General features: G+C 37.9%; 2 protein-coding genes across 5 annotated transcripts in view; one reads left to right on the top strand and one right to left on the bottom strand.

The window, feature by feature from the left end:
- zgc:173742 (DNA topoisomerase I, mitochondrial) overlaps positions 1–18,299 on the top strand; it is a 41,784-nt gene extending 23,485 nt beyond the window's left edge. For all 3 annotated transcript variants that reach the window (XM_058993593.1, XM_034043238.3, XM_058993592.1), the window contains exons 11-20: positions 1,872–2,059; positions 2,240–2,384; positions 5,845–5,988; positions 6,632–6,817; positions 7,315–7,383; positions 12,955–13,069; positions 13,741–13,868; positions 15,928–16,022; positions 16,547–16,696; positions 17,431–18,299. In XM_058993593.1, the coding sequence (XP_058849576.1) occupies positions 1,872–2,059; positions 2,240–2,384; positions 5,845–5,988; positions 6,632–6,817; positions 7,315–7,383; positions 12,955–13,069; positions 13,741–13,868; positions 15,928–16,022; positions 16,547–16,696; positions 17,431–17,533 (1,323 nt within the window). In that variant the 3' untranslated portion in view covers positions 17,534–18,299. The remainder of the gene's footprint in view (positions 1–1,871; positions 2,060–2,239; positions 2,385–5,844; positions 5,989–6,631; positions 6,818–7,314; positions 7,384–12,954; positions 13,070–13,740; positions 13,869–15,927; positions 16,023–16,546; positions 16,697–17,430) is intronic.
- Positions 18,300–19,458: 1,159 nt separating this feature from the next.
- LOC117425681 (heat shock factor-binding protein 1) lies at positions 19,459–22,348 on the bottom strand. 2 transcript variants are annotated; one of them, XM_034042836.3, is made up of 4 exons: positions 22,151–22,348; positions 21,162–21,228; positions 20,649–20,756; positions 19,459–19,748 (listed from the first exon to the last, which is right to left on the bottom strand). In XM_034042836.3, exons 1-3 carry the CDS (start codon positions 22,193–22,195, stop codon positions 20,650–20,652), a joined length of 219 nt encoding a protein of 72 aa, XP_033898727.1. In that variant the 5' UTR covers positions 22,196–22,348; the 3' UTR covers positions 19,459–19,748; position 20,649. The 2 variants fall into 2 exon arrangements, with proteins under 2 accessions (XP_033898727.1, XP_033898726.1); XM_034042835.3 differs by having other exon boundaries at positions 20,662–20,756; positions 22,151–22,347.
- Positions 22,349–22,957: the final 609 nt, after the last annotated feature.

Consider the following 22,957-nt stretch of genomic DNA (forward strand, 5'->3'; position numbering starts at 1 on the left):
ATTAAGATTAACAGCATTTTAGATCACCACCTTGTCTCGTTAAGGGTGTAGGGCACAATACCGATTTCAAAATAGCCCTATAAAAGTGCAGCAAATGATAATGATATTGTGATGAAAGTATTATCAGGGACTTTTTAAATAACACAATTATTCTTCGACTACTGCTGAAATCAATGGCAGACTAACAATGTGAAGGGTTTTGTAAAGTTATATTGCAAACTAGAACATGTTTGATTTCTACAAGGGGGGCACTGAAAGAAATCTAAGCAAGGAAGACAAGCAGATAATGAGTTAGAAACTCATGTCTAGTGCCTTGCAAAGCAGTGGCAGATTCAAGGCAGGTAACCCATCTGCAAGAATGATCACTTGGCAGGCTGGAAAATCGTAGTAACCATGAAGAAAAGTTAAAGTAGAGGATTGGACTAGGGAAGAACCACCCCTCCCTTTTTTTTTTTTTTTTTTTTTAAATACAGCCTCATAAGCCAGAATTTCATATGCAGTGCTTTGTGTTGCCAGAGAGGGGGGAACTTTTTGTTTTTTTGTATAAGACACAGAATCTAGTTACATAAATAAAGTAGCTTATCTCGATTTAAAATATGCTTAAGCTTTACATGGTTCAACTGTGAAACGGAATTGCATTATCATAGTTTTCCCCATTAGTTTTGATCAATTATGCCAGGCATTGAAATGCTTGCATTGTTAGCCAAGCACAGTGGGTGGGTAGCTTTTACGTATGGGGAGTATACTTAAATTTGACATTAGTGCTTCACTTTATTTTAACAGTACCCTGGAAATACTTGCTGTGTATTTGTGTTAATTCCAAAGATGGAGCAGTTGACTTCAAAATTGTTTTACCCAACAGAGCAACTGAAAGCTAATTTACATCAAGCCCTGTGGTGACACATGTGTAATGTAAAATTGTTTTTAACAAAAGAACATTTCAATATATAAAACACTGAGTAGGAGCCCATTTTATAGGATTTAAGAACTGCATACGGTGTAACTGGTGCTGATTTATAAGCTAATGGCAAAGAATCAAAGTGTGATTGTTACAAGTGAATAGGCTGGTATTGTTGTGACCTCTTAATTGCTTGAAATAGCAGCTCCTTGAATGGCAGATAAAGCTAGGAGTGAAATGACCACTAGTTTTAAAAGCAGGTAAAATGTTATAAGTTGACTTATTTTCAATAGCCATGTTTCCTAGAATAAGTTTCTCATTTAGATTTCCCTATGGAGCAAGTGGTTTGAAATACACATACATCTTGCATGTAGTTTCACATTCAAACATTATTGGCAGTAGACAAATGAAATGTTCAAGCATTCAAAGTAGGATTCAGACCCAATTTTCAAGCCGAGTACTTGTCTGCTGGCATTGAAAACCAATAGGACTGATTTCAAATTGCTTTCAATGCCCAATGGCGGATGGAAACAATTCATAATAATTATATAACTGTGTCTCAATCTTTAGAGGGTCTAAATTGTGTGTAGTTAATCAATGTATGTTTTGTTATCGTTGGATCAGTGTACCGGTATAATACATGACTATTAAGCACTCATAGTGCTGTATTTAGAAGTACTATAAAACACAATTAATTCATTGACACATGTTTTGACTAGAAGACTTTCAGTGCCTTTTGAATTTAAGTTTATTTTAGTATTTCTAAAAGGGTAAAAGCATTACAAGAAAATGAATGGCATTTAAATGGTATGTCATTGAAAGTCTGGGATCTCAATTGGTCACTGACATACAATTAAGGCAACCTTGCACTGATGGGTACCGGTTTATTTATTTATTTATTTATTTATTTTTTTTGTAATACACCCTGATCATTTCTATATGGCACTATTTTTATTTTCCTACTCCTTTCTAGAAAATAAAAGAGGCGAATCAAAAGATAGTGGAGGTGTTTGGGTTTTGCTTAATGGACCAGCATCAGGAGAGGATTGGGAATTTCAAGATTGAACCTCCAGGACTCTTCCGAGGGAGAGGAGACCATCCCAAACAGGGCAAGCTGAAGAAGAGGATCCAGCCAGAGGACGTCATTATCAACTGCAGCAGGTAAGGAACTCTCAACAATTATAGTGTAATATATTATACCACCTGGTACCCAAGGCCAGGGTTTAGTGGAATGAAGGGACAGGGATTGTGGCAAAGTGCAACTTGAAATCTACATAACCACAGTAATTACGGTAGGTATTGTACTATGTTTGTTTCTGTTTTTTTACATTTTGCTTTCAGAGATTCGAAGATACCCGAGCCCCCATTAGGGCACAAGTGGAAAGAAGTTCGCTTCGACAACACAGTGACCTGGTTGGCCAGCTGGACGGAAAACGTACAGGGCTCCTGCAAATACATCATGCTCAATGCTAACTCCAAGCTCAAGGTTTGTACTTGGGGGAGAGGAGGGGGGAGGGGAGAGGGGAGAGGGGAGAGGGGAGGAGGGGAGGAGGGAGGAGAGGGGGAGGGGAGGAGGGAGGAGGGAGGAGAGGGGGAGGGGGGAGGAGGAGGGGGGAGGAGGGGGGAGGGAGGGGGGAGGAGGAGGGGGGGAGGGGGGAGGAGGGGAGGAGGAGGGGGGGGAGAGGAGAGGGGAGGAGGAGGGGGGGGGAGAGGAGAGGAGAGGAGGAGGGGGAGGGGAGAGGAGGGAGAGGAGGGGGGAGGGGGGAGGAGAGGAGGGGAGAGGAGGGGGGAGGGGGGAGGAGGGAGGAGGGGGGAGGAGGGGGGGGAGGAGAGGGGGAGGGGAGAAAAGTAAGACGAAGCAGTAGCATGCCATTGGATGTTATTAATGTATTATGTAAGTCTGTTCCTTAGCTGTACCAGTCTGTAGCTCAGCAGTAATATAAAAGCCTATTTTATTTTTTTTTATTTCTAAGTACAGTAAATACAATTCAAATGGATAACCTGGAAAGCTGGTGAAAGAGTTGCACTGATTTTGGCAGCATGAAACATCAATCTGTAGTTAACACAGTGCTACAGTTGGGAGCCATAGTTTAAAGGCTGCTATTTGTCTTCTGCTTTATACCAAGAATGCAAGCGCTAGTGGAATAGCATTATGGAGCTAATGTCATCTATGACCATACCAACTCTTTAGCAGTTCCACATTGTTGTGCTACTGATACTCATTTCTATTCACCTACCTCTACTGCTTAGAGACAATGCTTTCAGAGTGGGTATAGTGCTGACATTTCCATAAGGATTATGTTTTTATTATTTTTATTATTATGATTAGTATGCTAATCGGAAATCCACACCGTAAGGACTCCTGCATAGATGCTTTAATGTGGGTTGACCTTTGGAGGAGCGTGGGCAATTAATTGTTCAAAACTGTGCAGGTCTCTGAACATCTGACTGTGGATGATGGTGCTCATTCCATCTGTGTGTCCGTCAGATTTTCAAAAAGCTCATTCTGTGTAAATGGTGTGGTGTGTTTAATTATGCCACGAGTAATGATTAAAGGCAAACATTTTTTTCACATGACTTTTTGTGTGAAGGAAAAAAAATGATAGCCCTTAAATCCTTAAATAACATTTGCTTAAGTAACATTTTCTTCTTTTATAACATGTACAAATATTGACTGGAGATGAGGTTTGTAGCAGAAGGCTTTATTGCTCACTCTCGGTCACTTTTTCAACCCGGGGTGGGGGCGGCAGGTTTTCACCCTACACAACCTGACGACAGGTTGTGTAGGGTGAAAACTGCTGTCAATACATCTTTAATTAAACATGTTATTTTATAAGGCAACAGGCGACTCCTAAGTGAGGTCAGAAGTTTTAATAACTTTGTAAATATGACCTTTACATTGGGAAATCTAAGACACCAGAACGATATCCACCACAATAATTTAACCTAGCCATTTAAATATCCTGCAAGTGTGATGCTTCAACATGCAAACTAGTGTGTAAGTAATAGACTCCACTATAGGCATTTCCCTGTCTGGGATTATTTCTGTCCCTGTGTCTTTTTATGAAGTTTGCAATCATTCAAGTGCAATTAGGCAAATGTGCGTTGTTTTTTTAAAAAACCTTTCCATAAGGTGCTTTGAGTTCAGGAGCTCCACTTCTGTTCTAGTTGCCTGCCGTAGACGTATGTAATATAGGCTAGATCAGCCAAAGTGTCTTTTAGTAAGCGCCAGCACCATCTAGTGCATCAGTGTATTGCCAGCAAAGCAAAAGGAAACATCGCCAGAAGTGGCCGATCACTAGATGGCGCTCTTGCTCCTCTGTCATTTTATCCTGCCACCACAAATCTACGACGTACAAATGTAATCCAGCGTTTCTCCATGAATTGTTTTGACTTTGTTTCTTGCTTGTAGTCCTCCCATGATACTGTCCTTAGACAGGCATGTTATGGATGATCACAGTATTCTGGGAATACAGCATTCTGCACCTAATGGGTGGTATAACTAAGACAACCAGCCCCACAAGCGCACTGCTAGTTCCATGCAGGGTATATAGTTTCATAGAATATCTGACGGGCTGCTTTCACTCCCTGGAGAAGCTGGCTGGGTGTCATGCTTTCCATTTATATGCCACACTTCATCTCTCCTGAGAAGCAAGTTATTAACAGTTAATTATATCAACTGATGCACCTGTCACTTTCAATTCTTCCAGTGTGTGGTAAAGCAAGTTACGCAACTCGGAACGGCAGGGCTGCATATTTTGCATGCCTCCCTTAAGTTCAAATTCATTATCTCTTAAAATGTTACGCTAAATAGAGTGAAAACTGTAGATAACCACAAAGTGATTGGTTATAAAAACATACTGTACTGCTCACAGAATTTGAACTGTAACAAACACAAACCAATGACTGCAAATCATGTGTTTTTGTGTGTGTTTATGGCATATTCTGTAGTCAAAACTGCTCTTCGAGTCATTCCAATTAGACCACATTTTTGGGAGGCGTTTCCTTCATTTGGTCTATTTCCTCCATTACTCTACATGGTGAGAATGCACCTAAAGTTTGCAGAAATTGTCATTGTCAGCTTACGGGACAACCTAAGCCCTTTTGAGCTGGCATGAACCTATAGTTTTTATATGCTGGTGAATTATTTATTTATTTATTTATTATTATTATTATTATTATTTTGTATTTTTAATGTTTGTTTATTTAGCAGGTGCCTTTATCCAAGGCGACTTAAAGAAACTTGTGAACTATGCATCAGCTGCAGAGTCACTTACAATTACGTCTCACTCGAAAGACGGAGCACAAGGAGGTTAAGTGACTTGCTCAGGGTCACACAAAGAGTCAGTGGTTTTTGAACTGGGGACCTCAGGTTACAAGCCCTTTTCTTTAACCACTGGACCACACAGTGAGTCAGTGAGTGAGCTGGGATTTGAACCAGAGACCTCCTGGTTACAAGCCCTTTTCTTTAATCACCGAACCACACAGCCTCCAATTACCATGGGTAATATGTACATACAAGAATTCCTCAATAGAGAGGTGATCTTTTTAATACAGATTGTCCTGTCTTTTGTCTAGTCATATTTAATATTATTTGCAAACAGCCCTCATAGCCTCTCTTTTTTTCAAACACAGACTCAAACTTTATCCATTAGCTCTGACACATACAGTATCTATTTAAGATGCAATGCTTTTGTTTGTGCCAAGGTTAGCGATATACATGGGTCATCTGTCAAACATTCCCCTGGGTCTGAAAGAATGTGGTGTTTCTCCCTGTTTACCTTGTATGTAGAGTGTTACCGTGTTGACACACACACAAGTATGTTTCATGGCACTGGGAATCCACATAAGTTAATAAGGTCCACTGCAACGAGAGGCACATAGGCCTGTGTTGCGCGATGTCTGCTGCTGTTCTCTTTATGCCTGCTGCTTTCTCTCCCTAACAGGGAGAGAAGGACTGGGAGAAGTACGAAGTGGCTCGAAACCTGAAGTCACGCATTGCGGCAATCCGGGAAAAGTACAAACAAGACTGGAAATCCAAGCAGATGGTAGCCCGCCAAAGAGCTGTAGCACTTTACTTCATTGACAAGGTAAGGGCAACTTTCAGGAAAAAAAAGGGTGCCAACTCTCCACAGACCAGAAGACCACCAGATGACCACCTCCATGAATAGATAAATACATAGATCTTCAAGTAGATATTCTGCCCCAGCCCCTGAATACCAATGTGTACTTTAGGTTTTTAATTATTTTTTATTAATGTGGCACCAGTCTTGGCAAATACCTATTGCAGAAATACATTTAGATGAGAATCATTTTCCTTAATTGATTAAATGGACAATTGTTGTACCACTGCCCTTGTGGGATGGAACATCTTTTGCATGTATTTGAAGAGGAGGGTGAGCAGCTTTTTGTGTAAGAGACATGTAGTACAGGTCTCACTTGGGTCCAATGGGCAATAACTGCTTCAACCCCTGTGATTTTGCATTCCTAGAAAATGGAAGACATTTTTGTACCATTTGTAATTAAGGCTGCATTTTTTTCATAACTTTTGAAGAGGTGATTATCCAGTCTCAACTAATTAACCTTCATGCCTAATCCTCATAATGGTGGAGCAGGGATGATAGTGGTTTAGTATTTTAACTAATGGATCCGAGGCAAGAGGAGGGTCAGTGCCTGGCCAGGGATCAAGGGGTGCCCTGTGTCCAGTTCCAATATGCTGTCTGGTTCTTCCAGCTGGCTTTGAGGGCGGGTACAGAGAAGGAAGAGGGGGAGACGGCAGACACTGTGGGTTGCTGCTCCCTGCGGGTGGAGCACATCAAACTTTACCCTGAACTTGACGGACAGCAACACGTGGTCGAGTTCGACTTCCTGGGTAAAGATTCCATCCGCTACTACAACAAGGTGCCTGTGAAGAAATCGGTAAGACTGCTGCTGTCTAACTAAACAGATTGTCTTAACAAAGATGCAGTAGATAATTCTTTCAAAACATCACAAATTCTGAGGGAAGAATGTTTCGACTAATGCCTTAATCTGTGTTTTTAGGTTTTGCCACCTTGAGTCTTTTGCAAGAATAATGTAACTAGTGGAATTGAAAACATTACTCTAAAACATATAGCAGTAAATAAGGAGGCTTTACAAATTAAAATGGCCATAGTCGGTGCCATGGTATGTGGAGAACTGTGGGTCAGGCCATTCAAATTGGCCAGCATGACCCCTCTCTCAATGCTTGCTGTATAAAGTGTAATATATTGGTTTATTTATTACAATATATTGTAGATACATGTCAAATCAAAGCTTTCTCTAGGACACTGGTCTGCCAAGGAGAATCCAGCTGTATCCATACACTTTATTTGCTTTTTTCATAGGTATGTTCCATTCTAATTCATGAAACTTCTTCCCTGAACTTGCTATTTCAGGTCTTCAAAAATCTGAAGCTATTCATGGAAAACAAGCAAGGTGATGACGACCTGTTTGACAGACTGAATGTAAGTATTTCACCGAAGCTACCTTCAATACGTGACACTAATGCACTGTATATTCTAGTTCAAATGACTATTGCATTGAACATTTCTTTGTATGTCATTCATTCATTCATACATACATACATACATACATACATACATACATATATCTACATACATACATATATCTACATATCTTTTGTCCTATCTTTAAGTCCTCGGAATGTTGTGCCTAGAAAATTAGATAGTGACTCAAGATGTATTACAGATTAACCTGCGTTGAATGTTCCTCTAGTAATGTGGAAAACAACATTCAAATTCTACCAGCCACCAGCATTGAGAAACAATAAGCAAAACACCAGGTTTCCAATCCTTACAGCAAGTTGCATTATCCCAGTTTAATAACGTGATTGGGATAAGGAATGTGTGTGCTTTTCTATTCAACGCACACAAACATAATTGCGAATGCCAATTGCATGGTTTCATCGAGACCGGTCTTATAATGACCCCTATTAATTGGTGGTGTTGGATGGAAAGATTTTATGTAATTGCTTTACTGATTTCATGTTCCCAATATTATATCAGAGAAGTACATAAGTCAATGCCCTATTTATATGTAAAAAAAAAAAAACATGTTGGACTCCTAACTGTCTTGTACATGCCATTCTAAACCTGTAATTACTTCATTAAAGCAGGAAAAACAAGCAAATGACCGAATGATCTGTTTGATTGCAGCAATTAAGTTATTAAACACTTGGTATTCTTGTTGGGGCAGCACAGGCTAGCTCTGCTACAAACCTATGCAGGACATTATCACACCTAGGGATTGTAATGCAATGAACGTTGGCTATATAGTTTTGACATTTTCATGTTTTATTATGAATATAATTGGGATTTCCATTTCAACTGCTAGCTAAAAAATACTGCTGTAAAGAACAGGAAACTCTAGTTTAGTGTTTTGAATACATTTTGTAACCTGCAGTGCTTTTAAATCTGTTAACATTTGTTTAAAAAAGATCAGTAGTTCGAAGCACTGCAAACACCGATTGCACCGTGCCCTTAGCAAAAAGGCCGGTTTCAGATATCTTGAGGTCAGAATTTTACAGCTTGGTTCCAGCACTGCCCCACAAAAATATTATTGCAATTAAGTTGCTGTACAGTATTGAACTGTTCTGATCTGTAAACTTGCAAGAACACTGCAGAGTGTTTACAGCTTTCTGATGATTTTAATTTACAGTATGTTGTACATGTGAAGTATATTATCAGTGCAAGACCTAGTACGACAGCATATTTGTTATCATCACCTATTTTGAGAGAAGTCTGCCACAGTTAGAAGTACTGTGTTGTAAAGCATACAGTAATTTGTATTTGCAGTAATGTTTCCCAATTGGTCCTCAGTGATTTTCAGGTAGATTTCTAATGCCCTTTAGTCACCAATTATTTTTTATTATTTTCTCCCAATTTAGAGTATCCAATTATTATTATTAGGCTCAGATCACCACTACCACCCCTGCGCTGACTCGGGAGCGGCGAAGACGAACACACGCTGTCCTCCGAAGCCTGTGCTGTCAGCCGGCTGCTTCTTTTCACACTGCAGACTCACCATGCAGCCACCTTAGAGCTACAGCGTCGGAGGACAACGCAGCTCTGGGCAGCCGGCCAGACTACAGGGGTCGCTGGTGCGCGGTGAGCCGAGGACACCCTTGCTCGGCCAATTGTGCGCCACCGACCTGGGAACTCCCGTCCACGGTCGGCAATGGAATAGCCTGGACTCGAACAGGCGACGTCCAGGCTATAGGGCGCATCCTGCACTCCATGCGGAGTGCCTTTACCAGATGCGCCACTCGGGAACCCTGTTTTTGTTTTGTTTTTATTGACTATTCCAGTATCTTGGTTGATATCTATCTATCCATTTAATTTAGTCTCAAGAGCATTTCTTAGTCGATGAAATCCACCCAGAACCTTCAAAGGCATGGAATGGGCAGAATGAATCCGCTTGGGACCCTGCTTGGGTTAGCTAGCAGTCTCTTGTTCTCTTGCCAGTCCCCCAGTGGCATGCAGCTGGCCTGTTCCACCACTCATTCTGTGGGTGTCTGACTGAAACTGGAACAGCAGAGATTCCTAATCTCTCACAGGCTTTACTCACTCTGCATGTCTACAGCGTCCTGGCTGCTGCCACTTACCTTGACAGCCACCAAGAAAGAAACTTGATGCAAGAAACTGATTCTTTTTGTTCTTGAGCCCTGTAGCAGCAGATTGGACTGCTGCAAGTAGCACCATTTTTAGAAAATGTTTAGTTATGATGTAACACAATACTGCATTGGTCCACCAAAAGCTTCTTTAGCTAAGGCCAAAAGTTTTGCATCAGCTAGAATTTTAGGATCAAGACATTTAATAAAAAAAATATTAACTTAATTTAGATCTTTTATTTAACTTCATGTAATCAAAAAAACTACAAAATGATATTGCAAAAATCTACTGGAAGCCATAATAGTAGTACAGTATTTCATGTTATATTTCAAAATGTCACATTTTTCAATTTGTCAGTTTTACATTTATATGGAAAACGACAAAGCAGTATGCAATTCAATATGTCAACGCAAGTTTCATCCGACTATATGAAGCAAGTTGGTTCATTCTATAGTCATCATTTAGGAAAGAGGTGGCGGGGTACAGCACAGCTCCGGGCTTTACCTTCTTCCCATATGTTACTGGCAGCTCCACTGTAATAGCAAGAGCAATTACCAGTGCAGTAAAATGGATCATATGCAGAGCGTCTCATACAAAGCAATGATGTTATGGTACAGTGGCAACTACAGCAGTTATTTTCTGATCTATCAGTAGCTCTGATTCTGTTCATTCTGAGACCCCATTTTCTTTTACAAGCATTACTGGTCTTGTAGCCCAGCTCTTCCAGCAGTTGGTTGTGTTCTGCAGATTGCTCTGGGCGCTGTGAGAGCACTAACTGTTTTCTGTCTGGTATGATGGCGAGCACAAATGTGGCTGTGGATTAATGAATAGAATGTATAGAATAGGGATTTTTAGAATTGTTTAATTTCCTAAGCATTAAAACGGCAGGGTATAAACTAATTTTAATGTTTTGTAAATAAACGGACAAGCCCTCCAATGGAGTACTGTTACTTTAAGATGCACTGCAACAGTAATGTGGATGGGACGACATGTGTACAACATTTATGTGCATAGGAAAAAAGGCTTTGATTAAACAAGCCTACACTGCATACATTCTGCGGTGTAAATACTACAGCTGACCTCTGTATTTGACATGCATATCATCGCCAGTTTAGAAAAAATGTGAAATGTTTAATACTTGGAAAACGTTTAATCTCAACTATTAAAATCCCAGATATAGGATCTTGAGGCTAAGTCTACTGAAGCTAAAGTAATATCACGTGATTGAACCCTTTTAACTTCCTGATCTAATGCAAATCTTCCTGCTGTACAGATTTAATGATTTTGGCATACAGTACAGTGGTTGTATATGTTTTGTCTAATACAGTAAAGTCATGGATGGGACATAACAAATATATAAATGCTAAATGTTGTAGCATTTTTGATCATGAAAAAAATACGTAATCCTAACATTCTGAATTAAATACTGATATGTGTTTCCTCAAACCAGTGACTGGAGAAATTCACCAGTACAACAGCACCATCTAAGGGTTGTCAGTGGCAGAAGTGCAATTAAATGCCTGAAGGTTTCTGTGTTTCAACTTAAGCGCACACACACACACACACACACACATATCCTGATGCAGGGTATGTAGGGTGAAGTATTAAGAATTACATCCATTGGCAGAGGCACGGGAACGAATTTCAAGCTGGGGGTGCTGAAAAAAAAGGGGGGGTGTATCTATCTAACTATCTCTCTCTCTCTTTCTTTCTCTCCTTTCTTTCTTTCTTTCTTTCTCTCTCTCTCTCTCTCTCTCTCTCTCTCTCTCTCTCTCTCTCTCTCTCTCTCTCTCTCTCTCTCTCTCTATATATATATATATATAGATATATATAGATATATATAGATATATATAGATATATATAGATATATATAGATATATATATATATCTATAGATATAGAGAGAGAGATATTTTTAATGATTTTTAAATGGTAGTGAGGCACGTTGCCTAGGCTGTAATAGTTACAAAGCCAATAAAAAAAGTACATGACGGATAAGAACTCAAAATACAGTTTTTAAGATTTCTTCTTTGGTTTAATTACATTAAAAGTGGCATTCAGAATATTTGGTCTTACTATAGTAAAAAGAAATGCACAGGCAGTTTTATGGTTTGTTTATTGAGAAATATATTGACCATAGGTTAACAGTTAATCTTTTATTCTCTACTGTTTTAAATGCGTTTCTGGAAGTTACAGAGATTTAATTTTTAATGCCGTCCCACATTAAGCAGAGTTATCGTAGAGAAACCAGCTGCTAGCACACCGTCTCTCACATGACAGCGCTTGGTGCTGATACTATCAGTGATAGGCTGAATAAGCAATGAATGCTCGCCCTTGCATTTCAATGCTTGCCGTTAAATGGTTGAAACACTAAATTCCGGCACCCACACGGCAATACTAATTGGTAGATAGTTGAATCATGACTTTCTTGCAGGCAGTGGAAATGGGCCATTCATAAACTAAAGTTAGCAAAATTCCCTGGTGATGTTAAAAATAAGAAGTTAATGAGAACGACGGCACAGCACGTCTCTCTCGGCATGTAGGGGTACTTCCCGCGCCCTTGTCCATTAGACTTATTTGTTGGCACTTTAATGATGATTTTAACACACCATAGTGTTTTTTTGTATGCCTTTTATTCTGTAGCAATAAGCCAATTATTTTTAAGTACAATAATTTGACCTTGATGTAGCAAATCTAGTGATAAGTGACCTCATTTGGATCCAACCAGGCTTGAATTAGAATTAGCACTTCTGGTTTTTGGTTTTTATTAATTTCATTTTTCGGTGTCATTGTTGGCTATTTTCGAGTTTTATGTAAATCATTTTTTCGGGGCTTTCGCTTTTTATATACTGTGTGAAATTATTGTTTTCGGTCAAAATATGTAAAGTACAACTGGGGCAGAACTTGCATACTTAAGTTGTACCTTCTTTCCTTTGCTGTCTTCCACAGTGAAGTCCTTATGGTCACGGGCACATTCTGCTGGGGTTTTTGCGTGTAGGCTTTTTTTTTTTTTTTTTTTTTACATTTCACCAGTTTGCCATTCTGTTTTAAATCCTCTGTATTTTAACTCCTAATACAGTTTTATATCCCGCAAACAAGCCACCATTCTTAATTGTAATCTAATTTTAAATCTCACAAGCAGTCTCCAATAGAAATGACCATTTCCGGTGTTATTTGCTATACACGGATTTCTTTTTATTTTTCTGTATCGGGTGTTTTATCATTTATTGGTTAAAACGGAAAATCAGAAGTCCCAATAATGAAGGCTTTTTTTTTTTTTGTTACCAGCACTGTAGAATTCTGCTACCTTGTGACCCTCATTTGAACCAATTACCCATTTCTACTCGCTAAGTGGGCATATTTTAATAATATTTTATTTGTCTTTGCCCCCCCACCCCCCCCACAGACATCACTGTTGAATAAGCATCTCAATTCTCTGATGCCAGGCTTGACTGCAAAGGTTTTTCGAACATTCAACGCCTCCGTAACTCTGCAGCAACAACTGAAGGAGCTTACGGACTGTAAGTCAGTGTTAAGCCATGCTGTAATAATAGCACATACACACATGAAGCAGTCTTTGTGGAGACCTCCAAGTGCAATTGTGCTTTTCTGGGTTTCTCCTAAGGCGTGCCATGTTAATCAGTGCTGAGGACATAATGTTTCAATGAGAACTGTACAATTCTTCATCAGTTCACTACTAATTACTATTGCAGTGTAATGACACCCACAAGAAACCATGTGCTGCAGACTTTGAGCGCAGTGGTCTTCAACTATATTTAAAGCACTGGTATAGTTTAGTAAAAACCACATCCTTGGCTTGCATGTATCTAATATAATTCAGCTTATGAAACTTGGTAAGGGGTTCTTTAGTGTTTAGTTAGTTTAGCCTGTGTGTGTGTCTGTATCTCTATCTATCTATATAAGTTAGAGCTACGGTGGCATGAAAACCACATCTACAATCAACAGCAAGGTCCAATACATCTTATAGGTATTGCTATAACTTAAATGGACATGATACTGGCTGTTTAGAAACAAAAATGGCGTTATATTGCAAACACTATTTTGGAGGATTGTTTTAAAAATAAATAAATAAATAAATAAATAAAAGTTTAGTTGGTCTTATTCGAGCAAATTCAAGTTTTTAGCAAACCCACCTTTCCTGCCTTAAAAGTTTGTCATTTTCTGTTTGCAGCATCAGCCAACATGCCTGAGAAGATCCTGTCCTACAACAGAGCTAACAGGGCGGTTGCAGTTCTATGTAACCACCAGCGGGCGCCGCCAAAGACCTTTGAGCAGTCCATGGCAAACCTGCAGTCGAAGGCGAGTCAAAAAAGTCAGGCAAACTATGATAATCGCAAGCAGTGTCACAGGATATGTATAAACAAAATGTAAAAGCCATGGGATCTTGTTCAAAAAGAAATTGCAAACATGCCTAGAGCAAACTGATGACTTAGTTCTGATGACTGATGACACAGCAAATATAATCTTGTAATCAACAAAATGTTGACTAACTTGGCCATCTTTGCATCATTTTTTGACAAGAACATGAACATTCAGATTCCTAGTTTATTTTATGTCTGGCTTTTCAAACTGAAAGATAACAAAGCCTTCGCTCCCAGCAGTAACAGGAACACACAAACAGATATTTAGCTGCAAGGTGTGTCTAAATAGCAATTAATAAACCCCTTGCTGAGAGCATATTAATGGCTTCTATTGAGGGGGGAGGTGTTACCATGAGAGAATCACACTAGTGTTTTGAGGCAGTGCACACACAGCTTACTACCAGTAATCCTTACTGAAATACGTCCTTCAGATAAAATGATGCAGAAATACAACAAAATAGAAACTGACAAACTCATGTTTCTACCGAGTATTTTACTTTGTTCATCCTATATAATGCTGCGTTCTAGAGGTCACAAGATCAGAGAATAATGGGTGAGGCAATATACTAGGTGCTGCTATATCCAGGGCACCAGGTAAAACATACATTAGAAAGAAACTCTTACTGCTAGTAACGTTTGTTAGTGCATTCTAATTGTAAGGTGTTGTGAATCAGCATGACCATGCAAACTATAGGGCTATTTTAAATAGGTTGTAAAGAAACAGTATATGATGTTACTTTGGTACTTGACAAAAGCTCTGTACACATTCTCAATAAATCCACTGAATTCCAGCGCTTGGATTTTAACAAGCAATCCCTCGTCATTTAAGCAGTATACTCCATGTAAATACTAGTCTAATTAGTCTATTTTTACAGCCAGCGGTGGTTTCTTGTTCGCAATTCAAATACAATGAATCTGTTCCTGGACAGCCTTCCATAATCAGAATCTAACTGTGTCATCAATTTCTAACCAAAAGCATGAAGAGCAACAGTGTGTGTGTGTGTGTGTGTGTGTGTGTGTGTGTGTGTGTGTGTGTGCGAGACAGCGAGCGCACACATTCTTTACAAATTATTAATTCAGTTTATATTTAACCCTAGGGAAATGATGAATTGCCAGTGTTGTAATAAATAAGGTTTGTGTACAATAAAACAGTTAGTAATTGCTGTTTCAATTGATCTATATTTAAATGGGGTGGTAATATGTAGGCAATTTGGGGGTAATGAGCAGTTGTGTATTAAGTCAAGTGAAACATTTTCAGTAGTTTGAACATCTGTGGCCTGCATACTATTTCTGGTGATAATTAAGGAAATTGTTTGTTTATTCCTGCATTTAAAACATACGAGTAAGCAGTACATTAACTGTCCTTGCTTTCTACATTGAAATAGCAAGCACTTCATCCTTTTTAGTAGTTTTTTTTTTTTTAGTGCTTTCCTCAACCTGGGTGAATTTTATTGACCCCTTATTAAAGGAAACTGATTTTGTAGAGAGATTTTACAGATGCAGCAGTGTGGAGTAGTGGTTAGGGCTCTGGACTCTTGAACGGAGGGTCGTGGGTTTAATCCCTGGTAGGGGACACTGCTGCTGTACCCTTGAGCAAGGTACTTTACCTAGATTGCTCCAGTAAAAACCCAACTGTATAAATGGGTAACTGTATGTAAAAATAATGTGATATCTTGTAACAATTGTAAGTCTGCTAAGAAATAAATAATAATAATAATAATAATAATGCAGAAGGCGCAGATTACAGTTGCAACCCCTACTGGTTATGTCTAAAACTACCTCACTTCAGAAGTGGATGAAAAATGATACAGTAGTGCTTGAACAGTTCGTGAACATGGTAAATAGTGATCTAAGCTGAAATAGAGAACATCATAGCATAACTAGCAGGTAAGAAATGAAATATTAAAAAAAAAAAATGTAGATATTGAGAAGTATCTCTAAACATTGCTGAACTGCAAAATGTTTGTTTAAACTAAACATGTTTTTGTGCGAGACAGATTGAGAGCAGAATGGAACAGCTTGCCCTGGCTAAGAAGGAACTCAAGCTGGCCAAGAAAGAAGCTAAGAAGAGCAAGGATGATAAACTCCAAACGTGAGTATCTGAGGGGAACGAGGGAGGGTTGAGAAGGACCTGGAGAGCCAAATGTGACTTGGACCACGTTACTTGCATCAAGTGTAGGAGATCTTAATGTCCGGCCGCTGCAATAAAAGACAAGGTCAATATTCCACAAGTAATGACCCTGCAGACGATATTAATGCTGTTATAAACCAAATTTATACTTGATCTAATTCTAAAGTCTCTTAATCTTTAGAGAGTATATAGGCAAGCATAATGACTGCTCTATGAGGTTATAATAGGAAATCAACATAGTGGGACTGCCCCCATGCCTTCTGTAACTTTGAGTGAAGAAAATATGTTCAACAAAACAAGGAAGTTTAAATGCTACCGCAGCAGATAAAATGGAAATTGAAAACATTAGAATGAATTAGAATGTCTTGTCCATCCTTAAAAGACTAAAGAGAAAAAGAGTTGCAGTAGCTTATGGCCATCTCAAAGACATTGGGTGCGTGAAATTTGTTACCTTTTTTTTTTTTTTTTTTTTTTTTTTTTGGAAGAGTTCTAGAAAAGAAGAAGAAATTGGTCCAGAGATGTGAAGAGCAGCTAATGAAACTGGAGGTGCAGGCGACGGACAGAGAAGAGAACAAGCAGATCGCCCTGGGCACCTCCAAGCTGAACTACCTCGATCCCAGGATCAGTGTAGCCTGGTAAGCCATGATTGCAATCAGTTTCTAGTTTTTTAAATGCATCTGCAGGGGTGTCCTACAATTACCAGCACATACAAAACCAGACTAATGAAACATTTATCATGCACGAATGTAACAAATATAATTGCCTATCAAACGATTTTCAAATTTATAAATGTACTTTTATATTTTTACACATGCATACTATAATTACTATTTAAAAAAATATTCTGGAAATCCACTTTGACTGAGAATATTAGTTTAGTAGTTTGGCTCCTGCATTTATAAGGCGGTTCCCATAGAAGCGTTCCACTTAGGGGTGTCAGTCGTACCTGTATGTTTGTATGTGCTGCTCACTTGTTAAGGTTTGATAGTTGCTAGGGCTGTGCTGAAAATTGATTCAGAAATATGACAAGTGCTAGATGTGCTGTAATCGGATCTATGCACGTGCATAGATTGTCCCTGCACCTATACCAGACGCATGTCTCTCTGTTCAGAAGCGTTGCGATTATTGAAAAGTGGTGCAAGTGCATGCTGCGTGTGTGAAGCTATTCCATTGGTAACCAGACACAGCTATTGAACTGCATATTAATGGTTCATTTCAGACACCAATTAGCATCTACCTAAGTAACAAAGGTACGAGATTAGAACTATTCAGGGTCTGTGAAACCAGTTTGTGTCATATATAATGCACTGACTACCAATAGCTAAATCTCTTTTAAAACCAGTATTTTCTTTTATGCTGTTTCCCTTAGGTGTAACAATATGGGGGTGCCTTTGGATAAAATCTACAACAAATCACAGAGAGAGAAGTTTGCATGGGCGATCGATATGACAGAGTTGGACTTTGAGTTCTGATCATTCCTGATGCACCTCCATTGGTATAGCTCTGTACAAGCACTCCAATAAGACTATTAGAAAGCGAGCCCTGCAATACAGTGGAATACACACTTGTGGTTACTTTTTTTTCTGGTTAAATCAGCAATTACCCTTTTCTGTCTTTCTCTCATTCATATATATTGCTTTGAAACTGTTAAAATATTTACTACTTATATACAAAGTACCTATATATTTGTATGTAGGTTTCCTTTTTAAAAAATATATATATTCGGGGCATGGTAAGAATGCAAAAAAAAATTCAGTTAATGTAGGACATGAAATTAGTTATGTATGGAAACTAACATGCAAGGTAAACTCAAGCTCTTAAGGTAACACTATCTTGCATGGCATAAAGTAATAAATAGATATGCAATTGTATATTAAATTTACGTTCAGTTATTCCTTGTTACTTTCCATTAACATTTGTCAGATTAACTGTATTTTCAATTAAACGTTAATAGGAAATTATTACATATTTTCAAGGGTAACAAAACGTAATATAAATGGATGTGATATGCAATTACATTTTCAATCGACATTTATTTAATATTTATTAAATTTACCATTAATATGCACTTGCATATCTATTTACTATTAATTTATGCCACGCAATATAAAGTGTTACCGATTTTAACTTTTACGGATGAAAAATATGCTACCTAATTTAATGGTCAGTATTTTAAAATCTGAGGTTTATATTGTAAATGCTCCCATTTTCAAAAGTCTGTTATGGTTTCAATAAAGTTAATTAAAACACACAAGCTTTTTTTTTTTTTTTTTTTGGATCATGAGAAAGTAATAGCAGCCTTTTTTGTTTCATATATGTGCTATTACTTTCAAAACCAAATATGCAACTGTCTTCAATGATAATAAATGCTGAAATAAACCAGTCAACTACAGTTAGCTAAAAAGTGGCTTCAACTAATTCTAATAATTGCAAATTCTGACTAGCACTACCTTATTTACTTAAATTAACATTAAGTAGTTCAAGATTAGTGGTAATCTATGTCTGTTGAAACAAACTTAGTTGCATTTTCGCAAGCAGTTTACCAGAAAATAGGTCTTTTAAATTTAACGAGTAACTATTTCATTCAAAGCTTAATTGTCTCTTACTTTCAGTAACTTGCATTAGTATCTTGGAGCAAAGGTTCAAACAAAGTACTTTTTCTTATTTAGGCACTCATTAAAAATCACACCAAGTGAAAGCATTTTATATAAGGCTTGGTTTATGCAGGTTCCTGCGTTGCTACTTTTAGATACTCAGTTCATCATTGTAATGTGTGAATTGGGATTGAGGATAAAACTTTATGGTAGTCTGTAAAGGTAGGAGCACATGCAATTGAACCTTTTATAGTATTTTTTTTACTAATCCCTGTATTAAAGCAGTCAAGTGACCACACTAGTGTGCACTGGTTCTGAATATTTTTAACTGATTTACAGAGTAGATTTTATTACTCAGATAAGCTACTGCTTGCTTTAATACTGAGAAACAGCAAATCTATTTTCGCTGCCGCTACCAGTCGTGTCCAACTATCTGTGATTTTAACTTGTCAAGCAGATGCAATATAATGTTCTGCATCTGAAATGCTCACGGCAGGGCCACTCACCGCAGTGGTGAAATTAATGGTCACCCTCCAGAGAGGAAAACTATTAAAAAGATTCTTCACAGACTGCACTGCTGGCTTCTGATCAAGAATACGCAGGCAGGCAATTTCAAGCCACAACTTGCCCTGCAGGGTCTGCTTTGCATTGTGGATCTTAATGTGATCATTCTGCACCAAAGGGGAAAATAAGAAAACCAACTGTATGAAATTGACTTCTTTCACAACAGCACTCAGAGATATGTGAAACTTTAAGATACAACGCAAGTCATTAGTAATACAAATGATCTTTTACAAAAGATGCAACCTTGTAACAAATAATTTTATTTAACTCAATGGAATTTAACTAAATGGCATTTTGGTAGTGTGTTAATACTTACTAGTCTAAGAAGTTTACAATTGTACAGCTATAAGAAACTCTGTAAAATATTAAGAAAAAATGTTTTCAATTCTAAATGTACAGTCACTGTCAGGAATGCAACCATTATTACAAGAATTAATATAAAAAATGCTTTACACCTAGCAATTTGAAAAAAGAAATCTTGTGATCTTGCAGAACGTCCTTCAGTAGCAATGGTGTATTATTTGGCAACCTGTTAAAACAAAATAAAGAATTCTCACTACAAAGCCTGAGCCAGACTACAACATTCTTATAGAGCTTCCAAGTTAAAGAAACAAGTTAATAAGGGTAAAGTAGCTTCAAGTGCAGGAGCTGCTCATCACTTCTAGTTTCCTGCAATAAAACTACATAGCACAGGCTCGATCAGCCAAAAGCCAAAGTGTCTAATTTGGTAAGTCAGCAACATCTAGTGCAGGGCTGTGTTTTGCCAGCACTACAATAGGGAAAGTTATCCAAAATAACTGATTGCCACCATAAGATGTACTGTAATTCAAAGCTACTTTTAAACTTGACCCTACAATATGTATATCTATTTGGAGTGGCCAATTATTTTTTTATATATATATATATTATATATATTATATATATATATATAAATATATAGTAATATTATGCCAAGAGGGATTTTTACCCACAAAATAAATATTCCTTTCTACATCTTTGAGGCTTCTGTACAAATACTTATTTTGCCAGAAATACAACAATCATAACCATCACCACAATAATATTTAAATATTTGAATATTTTCTTTGCCCTTACAACTTCCAAAGGCGACTGGGTGGATTTTGATAGGTTATTTAAAACATGCAACAATGAATATAGTGTAACTAAACAGTTTTGTCAGTAAATATAGAATATTTATAGAATCATTTACTTTGAAAGTATAAATATGCATGCTGAAAATCATTGCTACAAATATCAGCTGTCAAAAAAAATGTTTATATCATGCATTTGTATGGTAAAGAAAATTATCAAATATTATAGTTAGGAATTATCCATAAATATATATTTTATAAGGAAAAACTTATTTGCTGAATTTAAATGTTCATGATGTGGGAGTATCCTGTCCCCTTTATTGTGAAACATGCCTTACCTTAGAAACTCACCTTTTCTCCTCCCTCGATCTCTTCCACACCTGCCTGTGTCATTAGATCTGCAATATTCTTTTCCAAGTCATCAATACGAGTGCTCATCTCATCAAGTGGTTTCATTAAAGAAAAACATGGCACTTAAATACATGGTTAACCTTGTAACTAATGCCATTCAAGTGTCCAGAGATAAGATGGTTTAATAGATCCGTATTTGCACTCATTTTGGGTTACCTTTGGTATGATAGTTCAAGACTTGTGTCAACCACAAACTGTGAAACCTTAGGTATGTATTCTGTATGCAAACTTAAATGGTAAATTCTTTGACAATTATTTATATTGTTGCAGGTTTTCCATGTTTCATGGGATGACTGGTAGTTTTGTTTGTCTCAGGTACCTAACCAAGTCACAAATGATCATTTGCAGAAAATAAATGTAAAAAAAATAAACTATAATATTCGGGGGGGGAAGAAAAACATGCAATGCACTCTATGTATGTAAACACTGATAAAGGATATTTCTTCCAATGATCTGGTCTGACATGGTTTGGAATTTGTCCTGCATCTGCTGAAGCAATGTCTGAACCTAGAACAAATACAATCAATCAGACAGTGAATTCATTCAGATGTTAAGAACGATAACCTAATGCATGTATTATATATATAACAAAGACATTTTCCAAGCTAAAGCAACTGTTGTCTGCAATTGGGTGTCCTACCTTCCATCGTGGACGTCATATTTCAAACATACAGTTTGCATTCAACAACAAAATACAGGAGACCGCTGGATGTGGACCAGCAACCTTTTCTCGGCTGCTCAGCTCCCTGACGCATAGAAAGCTCTTCTGCTGGCACACTCACAGACCAATGAAAATGCAACCACCTACTACTCAAAGTTATCTACAGTGTACACAACCTTTCCTAAAATAATCTATTTGCAGTAATGTCTCTGCTGCCTTCAAAATTTGAAATATGATATCTGAGAGAGGTGTTATCTTTAGGTGGAAATGCAATAATCGGGTATCGGTTGTAAGCGGGAGTCATGGTAACTAACAGCAAAGGAAATGTCGTTGCTACCGAGATTCAGAGCTAATCTTGCTGTACCACTATTCAACTGAAAATGCAATTAATGACAGAAAACATGATGTATGCCAAGTATTAACAAGCCTATAACGCGTCACAGAACACCGTGACAGGAAGCTGCTACTCCAGCTACTCCCCTTGCTTTGCGGAACATATTGCTTTTCGATATAATGATATACGATTAGATTAGATGTATAGCGTTTGCAGTTTTATAACAGTCTTTCAAAACCTAATCGGATTACATCCACGTGTTGGATTTAATTAAATAGCGTATAAACAATACGATTTGACAAGACGTAAATCTGCAGACTCAAAAGTCATGGACCTAAGCACCTTCCTCACCCCAATCAGGAGATGTTCAACAAGGCCTAGTTAGTAAACATAAATAAATACTACAGAGCAATTATAATTATTTTTGCACTTACCACACCTGTGAGGTCCTGCACTGATTTTGGATCAGTTTCTGACATCCTTTCCGCGACTCTGGAGCTAAACTATTACAATTCTAAATAGTACAAATATTAGAATTATATATTATTTTAACAAAAGGCTCCTAACCACAGACACTCTTAGCTCCGCATTTGGCGACCAACGGCAACCGACAGAAAGCGCCAGCATACTCTCTCGCGATACTGACGAAAGAGGGTTTTAAACAATGATTCCTGGAACCTGTAGTTTTTTTTTCATTTTAGCTGGACTGCTGTGCTTTGTGGGTAATGTAGTTCTTCTAATGATCTTTGCTTCTTGAAGCTGGTAACTGCTTAACAAGCCCTTCCATTAAAAAGATAATAGGATAACGGATTGTTCAAAGTGGTTAATAACGCACGTATTCCTCATGAATTGTCTATATACTGCTAATGGGGGGATGTAAACGAACTGGACAGTCAACGTTCCGTCTGTTTCTGATACAATTCACAAGCATAGGAGTCTGCATTTTATAAAGAGCGTGGTTCCTAACAGTAATATAATTAACGAGAGATAGTGTTGTAAATACTCATTTAAGGCCATGTCTTAACTGTTTGTTGTTACACTGGGCTACATTGTTGTAAGCAGAAATAACCGTATCAAATTTTTACAGCAGACTTCGTTTTAAGACAAGAATCTTGCAGTAAGGGTTGGGCTGGGTGATAATACTCTTCACCAACAAACACTGTATTAAACTAAATGTTATACTTTCGGTTATTCCTATTTTTATCTGGGTTTTCCAAGCATGCAACCATACCATTACTTAA

Source organism: Acipenser ruthenus, chromosome 20 (assembly GCF_902713425.1).
Source record: "Acipenser ruthenus chromosome 20, fAciRut3.2 maternal haplotype, whole genome shotgun sequence".
NCBI lineage: Eukaryota > Metazoa > Chordata > Actinopteri > Acipenseriformes > Acipenseridae > Acipenser > Acipenser ruthenus.